The sequence below is a fragment of the Nelumbo nucifera genome, chromosome 1 (genome assembly GCF_055504915.1).
Source record: "Nelumbo nucifera cultivar China Antique chromosome 1, China Antique-T2T, whole genome shotgun sequence".
Taxonomy (NCBI): Eukaryota; Viridiplantae; Streptophyta; class Magnoliopsida; order Proteales; family Nelumbonaceae; genus Nelumbo; species Nelumbo nucifera.
Window position 1 is genome coordinate 200069349 of NC_142649.1, and position 11757 is coordinate 200081105.

General features: G+C 39.1%; 1 protein-coding gene across 1 annotated transcript; it reads right to left on the minus strand.

The window, feature by feature from the left end:
* Window positions 1–371: 371 nt before the first annotated feature.
* Window positions 372–1376, minus strand: LOC104602444 (ethylene-responsive transcription factor ERF039-like). The gene has a single exon (XM_010266127.2). The coding sequence runs from the start codon at window positions 1360–1362 to the stop codon at window positions 583–585; it is 780 nt and encodes a 259-aa protein (XP_010264429.2). The 5' UTR covers window positions 1363–1376; the 3' UTR covers window positions 372–582.
* Window positions 1377–11757: the final 10381 nt, after the last annotated feature.

Genomic DNA, 11757 nt, shown 5'->3' on the forward strand with positions numbered 1-11757 from the left:
AAATATTGGGAGAATATTCTCCTCTTTATTGCTTAGCTACAATATTATATCCTACGATTAGGAAAGATGATTTAGATACTTTACTTGAAACATATTGTGAAAATATGAATATTGAAATTGGAAATAAAAAGAAGAAATTAGTAGTTTATTATTTGAAATGTATTGTTTATATGAATCTAAATAGCATGGTATAAGAAATCTACAACTTGTACAAATGCATCTTCCATTTTCGAAACAAGTTCCAATAGTGGAAAAGAAAAAATTTGGTCTCTAACAAGTAGGAGGCAAAAATCTACTGCCTCTTCATCAGCAAATTCATTTATTAAACTTAATTTTTATTTACAAACAAATTTTTTCTAGTTTAGGTGATTCCTTCGTCTTGTAGGAACAGTTCCATCGGAGTTTTGTTTAGTACAGCTAATAGGAAGTTCGGAGATGTGCATCTGCTTTCTCAAATGTGATGTTTCCTGATTTAGGTTTTTTATTTTCGCATTTGGACAGATGGATCAATTTACAAATTACAACTCAAATGTGGTAAATCCGAAAGTTAGTGTGCATGGAGGAAGCTCAACTAGCTAGAGTCTAGAGGAACTCTGTGTGGTCGTACTCCCATAATAAGAATGGCTCATCCATTTGTAATCCGAAGTTATTGGCTGCAGGCGACATCAAAGACGAAGAGAAATCAAACATGTTTGGAGTAGTGGTCTGGTCGATTACTAGATCAGGCAGATCGAACAGTGCGTCTTCGTCTGTGGATCGAACACCAGCGTCATCGTCCGACGTGAAGTTGAGACTTGGGGAGTCAGAAATTGGAAATTTTGATCCGCTCCGCTCGCCTTGGTCTTCGGTTTCAACTTCGCAACTTGCTGGTTGCTTGTCGAATGTGGCCGCGGCTGCTTTGGCAGCAGCGGCCTGGATGTCTTTGTGTGATAAGCTGGCCGGACGGGGAAGCTCATGAGCCAGCTCAGGGAAATTGAGGAAAGCTGCATTGCCTTTGATAGCGAGTGCAGCAACATCATGGGCTCGGGCGGCCATCTCTGGAGTGGGGAATGTCCCAAGCCAGATTCTTGATTTCTTTCTTGGCTCACGAATTTCCGACACCCATTTGCCCCAATTACGTATCCTCACTCCACGATAACTAGGGTGCTTCCCGTCGTTACTGCTGGTCTTCTGCTGCCTCCTAGTTTCATTCGCATTTTTCACTTCTTTTAAGCCCTGTCGACTGTTGATCTCAGTTGAAATCTTCGGATTTGTGTCCATTGTCGTAGAAGAAGAAGAAGAAGTAGTAATAGAGGTGTAGGAGGTAAAAGAGGGGGAGGAGCTTTGAGCAGCTTCACAGTCTTCGGTGACTGCTTCTTCCATAAGAGAGGAGGGCTTCAGACTTTGGAAGTAGTAGGAGAGAATGTGAGAAGAGAAGTGGCGTAGTTCGGCTTTTATTATTCATCATCCACAGACTAGAGAGAGAGAGTCAGCTCCTTTTCACCAGTGTTATTTTTAATTTTTGTTTTCTTATTTCTGAATGATATACACAATTTTAATCATGAATTATTTTTAGTTTTATTTTTTTTTGTTCATTAATTCTCAGATAGTTGATGACTGGATGAGAATTCCCATGAAGTGTACTTTAGTTTGATTTCGGATTTTTTGGGAGAATGACCATTCAGTCCAAGTTCAGAATTCATAGGCCCAAAGTATAATTGAAGTAGATTTATAAGATCATTCAGAAATATACATTAAGCCTGTCCGTACTTTTCTGATTTTTTTTTTCTACAATCAACATGAATCGAGAGTTTGGTGGGCCAAAGTATGCCCCCTAACGTCCCAAAACTAAGGCCCATTTTAGACCAGGAAAACGTAATTTCAAATGAAAAGCTGGCGTGGGTCCCTTCAATAGTTCAGTGGATCCTTGTACATTTGCTTTTTCACCCTTGTTTTTACTTCATTCCTTATCAACCCCTGGTCGGCTAAACCTTTCACTGTTCAATCTTTGTCCAAGGGCTCCCTTTGGGAGGGGAAGCGGGGGGGGGGGGACAAGAGCGACATATATGGGTCAGTCTAGCTAGGTTATTTTATTAATTTATTTCATCGTTCCCAATGACTATGTTTTGATAAGTCACCACCTTGAAAATGAGTGATGTATTGCTAACTTATATGGGCCATTTTCACACCACAAGCTTGTAGGGCTGAAGAGTTCATCAACTGTTGAACTCTATTCATCAACAGATTTAACAGCAGCCTGATTGTCAACTTGAAGAGCTCTCTCTCTCTCCCCTGTAAATTCATGCTATATCAATACCTTGATCAGACTAAGGCCATGTTTGGATAATTAAACTTCTGAGTTTTGGGATGTGATGAATGTGACAAAAAGTATTTTAAACATTTGGCAAGTGTTATATAAATTCAAAATACTTTTAAGCCCCAATACACAAAGCCAAAAATTGGAGTATTATGTTTTGTGGCTTTAAAAACACATATCCTGGAGTTTATCCAAAGTCTAATTGAAGATTAGTTACCATTATCGCATTTGTGGAATAAATCTCTCTCAAGACTTATGAACAATGGGGATAATATATAGGTAGTCACTATGCTACTCAAGATTGACTCAAAAAAAAAAAAAACTATGCTACTCAAATTGAAATGCAACTTTTAAATTAATTTAGTTATATTACTATGGTCCTTCCAAGAAGGGTTCCACATCGTCTTAATTAGATAAGCTCATTGATAGGCAAGTGAATTGTGATGAGAAGGCATTGAGCAGTGATTTAAGTGGCGTTTGGTAACATGTTCATCTCGTGGATGGACCGTTTCAGTGAATGCCATGGGATGAACTCCTTGTTCGGTTAGTCGTGGATAGGACCAGTCTACTCTATATCGTGAATTGGCCCTATCCACACCTTAAATTATCATCAACAGCATTTTCTCGTGGAGGGGGTCGGTCCATGGTTTATTTTTGACACCCTACTTCACAACAACCTCCAAACCCTATACATCATTTTACTGTTGAAGGTTTCCATCGTCAAAGATCTTTACCGCTATGCTCCGCCGAATCTCTCCACTGCCGGTATGTCATTAGATTTGTCAGAAACAAATTTGTTAGTTTGTTAAAACATATTTGTTAGAATCTCCCCACCGTCGGTATATTATTTTCATTTGTTTACATATTATTTTTTAATATTTTTATCAATAAACTAATATTTTTGTTTTTAAATTATTTTATTACCATTTTTCTTGACATTAATATTTTTTAGTTAATATTCAATTGTCAAAGCCTTTTTTAATTTGTTTATCATATAAATTATACAAGTTAGACATTTATTCTCGAATGTGTAGATTATTTCATAAACTATATATGGGATACATGGAATAAAAAAGTGTGGTATGGACCAATCCACACAGTCTGTCCACAGTTTAGAACAATTGTGGACTATGGTGTGGTGTGAATTAGTCCCTACCATAGTGTCACGGGGTTAGTAGACGAGGCACCGTGCAGTGCTCATTTGTGTCGAGAAAGACTACAAAAAAAGCAACAAGCAACAAAGGCAACAACGGTGGCAAACAAATTAGTCAAAAGGTTCTTTGTATTGCATAAATTGGTGGCAAACACAAGCACACAGTTTAATGTTGAGGGGTTCTCGTGCTTAACCTTTACACGTTCATGATTCACTCAACTACCTACCTCTCCTCAAAGAGTACGCTAAGCTTTTGAGGGAGTGACATAAGAAAACATCAAAATGGTGAAAAATCATACTACATAATTATAATAAAGCCATGAGCATTCCCTTCATACAGAATACATGTATTGCCCCACCCAAGACACACATGATGGCACTTGTGATGGCACATTACGGGCACGACGATGGAACTTGATGGCATAGTGAAGAGTTCAATCTTCACCCTCGAAGACTATCTTCTACTTGTTGCCTGGATATGTTGTTGGTGAAGGAAGATTCTTCAACTGCTCTGTGAACTTTGCTTCTTCCAAGGCCCTAGTACAAGGTTGGGTGGATAGCTTGAAGGTGCTCTTGATGGTGGGAGGACCTATGGTTAGTTCTTAAGTTAAGTCCCTTCCTAGCTGCTTTAAGCTAGGATTTTGGGTGGTCTGCTTTGGTGATTAGAGAAGTTAAGGCCAGGGTCGGGTCAAAATGATGGCTTGGATTCTTGGGGTACTGGTGCCCATGAATGTTTTCCCAAAGGGGCTTCCTCACAGGGCTACTAAGTGTGTTGGGCCAAGGTCAAGTTTGTGTTATGGTCCCAATTTTAGGTGGTTGGCACTTTCTCTCCCATGTCAATTTGGTTGTGCATGGGTTGGTTGTCGGAGACGGCCTTGGATCTTCTTGACATCTTCTTCACCGTGTAGTTGCTGCATTGACGTTGGCGTTGGAATGTCTTTGGTGGAGACTGCTTCTTGATGATGACTTCCCGGTCTGTCCTTGTGCTGGTGTGAGATGTTGGAGCGAGGGTCTTCTCTGCTACTAGCGTGGCATCGACATTGACAATGTCTTTTCCCTCACACAACTATAGTGTTGAAACTTTCTTCCCAAGTACCTTTACAACAGTTGTCACTAGGATCATGCAAGGTGAGTGCTATCCAGGATGGGGAGGTTGTCAATGTGTGGAATCAAGGCTGCTTCCACTAGTGTTAGGAACTTTATCCCGAGGACAACTTGAAAATCATCCAAGGGTACCACAAATAAGTTGGTTCTCCCCTTCTAAGGTCCTACTTGGAGAACTTCCACGAGGTACGCCTTCCACTGCTTTTGCACTGGAGTTGATTGCTTTGGTCCACCCTGCTTGATTGGATGTAGCTGATAAGCCTATATTTGTACATATTTTCATACCTCTAACTTGATGATTTTGGATAATAATGTTTTTGGAATTAGCATGGTATTGCACTAATTATGATGAAATTGTCTTGCAAGATGATTTGAAGGTTAATTGTGCAATTTTCAGGAGGAGTTCGATTTAATTGATCAAGATAATCATAGAGGAAGGACCATGCAACAATGATGCTCCAGGATGTAGCCATGAAGGAGAGAATCCATTGAAATCGGATTTGATATGTATGCACAAAAATCGGGAAATTTCTTGTTTTGATATAGTTCCCGTATTTTGGGAATAACTTTCCTCCTACAACTGGGATTGAGGTGATTCAAACGGATAATTAAAGCTAAGAGAGAGATAGGGCTACAACTCTTGTGTTTATCACTCAACCTAATTCTGCCGCCAACCAAGTGCAATTCGAGCTACAAGTTTCGGGTCTGGCAGTTGGCAGTGCAGAAGAGATAGGAATTCAACTGAGATAAAGACTAAGAGACCTAATTTGTGTTGAATTAAGAGTCTGCATTGAGAAGAAATTGAGGGGAGGCTGCACTATAAAAAGGACCATAGACTCAAGGAAAAGGGGCACATTCTTAGAGAGAATTCAGTAGAGAAGAGAAGATGAAGCAGTCTTAGCACATCAAAAGAGAAGAGGAAGCAATTTCAGCACACCAGAGAATGAGAGGAAGAATCCGAATTCAAGAGGGAGAAAGACTTAGTTGCTGCACTTGTCTTCTACCTTCAAAGACTAAAGTTTTCTTGTTATTCTATTCATTCTTTGATGTGTTCTTGCTGTGTTTCCCCTTTAATTTAATGATGTCTAGCTAAATTCTCTTAACTAGGGTTTAGATGGATTTTGATCTTAAGATTATATAGTTATTTGTTTAATTCAATTCAAGACGTTTATTATTTGTATGAGGAATTTTTATTGCTATGTTTAATGCTTTAAAAGAATTGGCCAATCTTTTAATGATTTGATGATTCATGCATGACTGACCAAAGGATTGTTATGAACCCTAGGCAATAAAAATCGCATGATAGACTATGATATCGAAAGATGATTAGCTCATGTGTGGGAGTCAAGGAAGCTTAGCGAGTTAAATCCCCTTCTATGATTAGAGATTTCCAAAGAAATTAATGCTTATTTTTCCTTTTGGCAACCACTTAGAAATTTGATGGTAGAATTGGATTAATAAAGGACTAATATGACTTGAGAAAGCTTATTAATTAATTTAGGGAAATCCACCATCACATGCAAGTAACTTTAATATACCTTAGGGTAATTTCGGTCTTGAGTTGGATTAAATATATAATTATATAACCTTGATTTAATGAAATCTAAACCCTAGCTGCATTCATCCATCAATCTAGTTTTTATTAAGTACTTGGATTTGCATTAATTCTTTTAGTTTTTATTCATTCAATTGATTCACGAGTTCAACTTAGGTTAGTTTAAAATTGATTTGGTACTGTGATCTAGTCTCTGTGGGATCGACACTTTTCTCATCATTATACGCACATTTGACTAAGGTACACTTGCCTGAATTAATTGTGCATAAATCACACAACAGTAGCCAAGTTAAGTCACTTGGCCTCAGCGAGTGAAATGAAATTGTGTGTTGTGCCCGTGTCTATTAGGGCTTGTGTCGGCCTCCCGCCAAGGGCAATGTCAACATATTTGAGCCCCTTGTGGGCTTTGTTGGGCCACTTGGAAGTGACTCCTTTCTTTACCATGGTATTTAGTAGTTGGAGGGCACCAACCTTTGGCGCCTGAGCAGGTCTATCCTTGTTACTTTGTTCATTATCACTGAGCTTGGCAATGAGGGAATTTTGTTTCTTCCTTGTAGGGCAATCGCTTGTCCAATGCATCTCATTGCAAATGAAGCATGGTTGTGATGGGGTGGCTGGCCTCTTGTACTTGTAAGTGTCGTGGTCTCCTTGTGGCCTTTTCCCTTTGTGATACCCGGTTGTCTTGTTGTAGTGGGGCTGCTTCTCTCATGAGGGACTTCACTATCGTTCTCCCCTACACAATTCCAAGGCACGCGGGCTTCTCATCATTTGATATTCTCATGTCAATGAGTTATTTGGCTATGGCCATGGCTGATGCAAGATCTTGAACACTTCGTTGTTGAAGTCCTACTCTACCCATGGTTGTAGACCATCTATGAAGTTAAAGAGTAAGTCCTTCTTTGACATGTCACTGATCTTGAGCGTGAGAGCTGACACGGAGTGAGTTCTTGTGTTGGAGTCCTTTCAGCTTCTTGCAGGCCAGGTATTTTACGTTCTCTGGGTATAACAGTCCGTTTAGTTCTCTTTTGAACTCGGCCCAAGTATCAATGGTACACATTCCATGCTCAATATCTCTGCATCTCCTACGCCACCACAACATAGCAATGTCAGCTAAATAGATTGATGTAGTGTGAATTTTGGTCCTTTCATCAATAAGATTGGTTGCTGAGAAGTATTGATCCATCTGCCACAAGAAGTTGTCAAGCTCACGTGCATCATATGTGCCTAAATAGGGAATTGGCTCCCGGATCTTGATATGGGCAGGAGCGAATGTCATTGCGGGGATCACCGAATTGGCGATTGCTCTCCTTAAGATGTTGCACTCCCCCCTAATTTCAGCTAGCTGGGCCTGCATGTTGGCTAAGGTGCACATTGTTGACTTCACCACTGCCCATTCTTCCTTCATTGCCTCAAGTTGGGCCTGAACGGCCAAGGATGTAGACATGGTTCTCTTCCACCTTGCCCAGCCCATTCATCTTTCATTTCTTCGAACTGTGCTTGAAATTTGTCAAGCATGTCTTGAATGTGTGGTTGGAACAAGCTTGCGTCTTGTTGACGCGAGGTGCTAAAGACCTCCTTGAGGGTTCCATTCATCACATCCTGCACTTCCTCCAAGGCACCATTAAGGCGCCCCTCCAATTCCACCACCGCAGATTCAACTGCCTCCATGGTGTGGTGGAGCTCCTCCACTCGGTTGCATGTCTCACCCATTGTTACCTCACAATTATCTGCTTTATATTATATGATATATGGTATTCGAATTTAACTTTTATGACCTGTACAAATGTCAAGGCAATTATCTGCTTTTATATTATAGTAATAAGAGATTAATTTTTGTATCTCAGGTTTGGGGCACGGCAAGCTGGTCTTTATGGTTTGCGACAAATGTGTGATGTAAAGATATTTCTAACCAAGGATTAATGTATTAAAGCATATCCTATCCATACCGATGTACTTAAATACACTTGGATATATCGATAAAATATTTTTTTTTAAAGAAAACTATAAGATTTTAATTAAAATAAAAGTAAAAAGAATTATATGGTGTCGGTTATATACAATATGCACCTATAGGCTATACCCGCTTAAGAGTATCAGATATTTTAATCATTGTTTCTAACTACGGTTAGAGAAGAGATATATGGCCAGTTCTGCAGCTCAAATCCATTTACATGTTTGCTTTGTGGCGTCCAGGAGGGTACATATACAAGGCGTAATTTCTTAATTCCTAATGCATAATTAAACTTGAATTTTTGAATGAGAAAAAGAGAGAATAGCTGGTACTACGTACATGACTGTCAGAAGTTTTTCAGATATCAAATCTTTTCCAATCATAGTCGAGCCCGTTTGTTATTATCTTAATTACCTTATAATAAGAGAGTGATGAAAGGCTTGGTAATGTAATTAAGCAATGGAACGTCACAATTTTTTTTTTCTTTTTCTTTTCCTCAAGCCCTTAGGCTATTGATTCTTTGCACCAAACCATCAACTAGTACAGGCCTGATTCATTGCACCAAATAATGGTCCTGGGGGGACATTAATAAAGTATATATAAGTGGGATTTAACGTAAGTAGGTGTTGAGGAGAAGGGAAACATTAAACACAATCAATCACGAGCAAATTAAAAGACTTGAGAGATGAAGCAAGTTGGTTTTGGTCACGTTGAAGAAAGCCGCAAACACCAGCTTCTCACCTAGAGATGCACATTACAAAAAAAAAAAAAAAAAAAAACCATTGGCAACAGTCACTCGATTACAGTATACAAATGGCTGTTGCCAAAAGTGAAATTAAAGCAACAATTTCCCTCAATTGTCGTTAAAACAATGAATATTTTTTTAAAAAATTATATTTATAAAGATATTTACCTCATTAATACATTGATTAAAGATCAAATTCACTTTAAAGGATGATATTAACTCGATCAATCCTGTGGTAGCTACATAAAATATATCTCTAAATATATTTTATTAAGATGACTTAAATTGGGAGTAGGATACTAGGAATGCCAATGGGTTAGGTTTGTACGAATTTGGCTCAATCTGAACCTAACTCAATTGATGACTATATGAAGTAGGTGTATCAAACCTAATTTAACACATATATATAGAAACGTTTTAAAAGTGACTTAAAGATGCAACCCTTTTGACTTCGGGTCACATGAATTTGTACAACCACCTTGATCAAAATAGGGTCAACTTATGACATTATAAATAAGATAATAAAATATAGAAAATTGAAGAAAATCCAATGCTTTTGGGGTTTTAGCCTTTCAAGACATAAATATAATTTCTTTTCTATTATTTTGTTATTACTTCACTTAAATTTTGTTTCATAGTTAGGTCATGAACATTTGTTTGCATTGAATGTTTTAACAACTACAAGAAAACTGGGGTTCAACCATGGATTTCTAGCAACATGAATTTATATGTTTATTGCAATGAACTTAACTTTTAATTGGGGGATAATAGCGGTGGATAAAAACTTGAAGCTAAAAGTAGTGTTTTAAAAACCAATCCAAAGATTGAAGAGCTTTTCCCTTTGGGTTATAGGTCACCGGTTCAACTATCTAAGTCAAACGGGTTAGACTGTAAAGTCACACTAACACATTCTCTCTCTCCCTCTCTCAAACTCTACTCCCCCTCCCAAATCCATCCATTTATCTTTCTTTGGGTACGCTTTATATCATTTTCTCTATCCATCCTCTATAATGATTTCAATGCCATTTCCATTTTTAGCTTTTTAATGCTTTGGTTCAGCTTGTTCTTGTTTGTGTGCATTTGGTGAGCAACTATATCACAGGTCATTCACTCTCCCCTATTTGCGCTGCTTGCGACCAGTAAAAGCAAACTACGTGCTACACAAAATCCATGAAGGTCTCTGTGGAGGACACTTGGGGGGAAAGTGCACTAGCCTAGAAAGCTCTAATACAAGGATACCATTGGCCCACAATGAAGGCGGTGTAGTGGAGTTAGTTTGGAAGTGTGACAAGTGTCAGCGACACACTAACATACCACATTAGCCCGCTACCAACTTGAGGTACCTTACTAGCCCATGGCCATTCATAAAGTGGAGGATAAATATTCTCGGTCCCTTCCCACCTACGACCGGGTAGAGGAGGTTCTTTGTGGTCATAGTGCACTATTTTTCTAAGTGGGTGGAAGTCGAGCTATTGGTAGCCATCACAACTTACAAAGCCCAGAATTTCTTTTAAAGGAACATCATCTACAAATTCAAGCTCCCCAAGGTGTTGATATTTGACAATAGAAAGCAGTTCAAATACATCAAATTCCAAAACTGGTGTGCCCTGATGGGGATCCAACAGAACTTCACCTTTGTGGCCCACCCCAGGAAACGATCAGGTTAGAGTGACGAACATTGTTCTCTAGGGTTAGTGGTACACCCCCAACAAAACAACCATGCTGAAGACATTAAGTTCCCATGCTAAGGGTTTGTGGGTGGATGAGTTGATGAGTGTTCTCTAGGCCTACTAAACTACTATCAAGATGATGACCAGTGAGACTCCTTTCAACCTGATGTATGAGACGGAGGTTGTCATACCAATCGAGATCGAAGCGCCGACCTCACAAACTAAGAGATACGATGAAGAGGTTCACGAGGACAAGTTGTGGACTAACCTCGTCTTAGTGGAGGAGGTCTGTGACTTAGCCTACATTCGGATTGTGACATACCAACAACAGGTAGCTCGGTACTACAACGCTCGAGTTAAGAGATGCCAATTTCGAGTTGGCGACCTAGTATAGTGTTAGCACCCAATTTTTGCTCGGTCCCTTTACCCTACCTCTTTGTACTCCCCTTTTGCACTCCAAAAACTTGAAACACAACTAGATCAACTTGAGACTTTTCAGACCCAAAAAACCCTCATTGGACACAATTCACAGGACAAACAAGAACCTTGATCATACATTATCCCTAGACTTAAAAAACTATAACTTAGTTACACATCAATTTTCATAACGAAACTCTAAAGATCCTCCGTTCATCACACCAACTTCCTTTCTAATGGCCCTGATCTATGCGATATCCAAATTCCAATTCCTCCAAAATCAAATCCAACATATCCATCACCCCAAGATCACTTGGAAATAATCAACTAGCGAATCCCACAACGAATCTTCAACAACCAACCATAAGAACATCAAGATCCCATTCGGATGGCCCTGAATGATTACCAAGATTGACCATATATGTCTCAGATCATAACCATCCACTTGACTCCTCACCCTAATCCATGCCTACCTACCAAATTGTAGCTCAAAATTCCCTCGTTTAACCCCCCATCAAACTTAGGTCCTATTTTAACAAATATCAATAATTAGAGCCTACCATCTATCATCCCAACTTCACATGACAAATCAGACCTTACCACTGTGTTCGAAGACCCAAAAAACCCTAGCACATCGAACCTCACGACCAAACACTTCCGTTTGACCATTGAAAAAGTAAGATACCATTGCAAATCCTTTCGTTAATTAGAAAATCATAAGCTAAGACCATGATCTGAACTAAAATAATCCATCTACACTTATGATCAGAGATCCATCACTTCCATTAGATTCAAGATGTTAAAAAGTGCCAACCCACCAAATTTCATCCCAAAATTCCTCCATTTGACCCTTTATGGAACAAAGA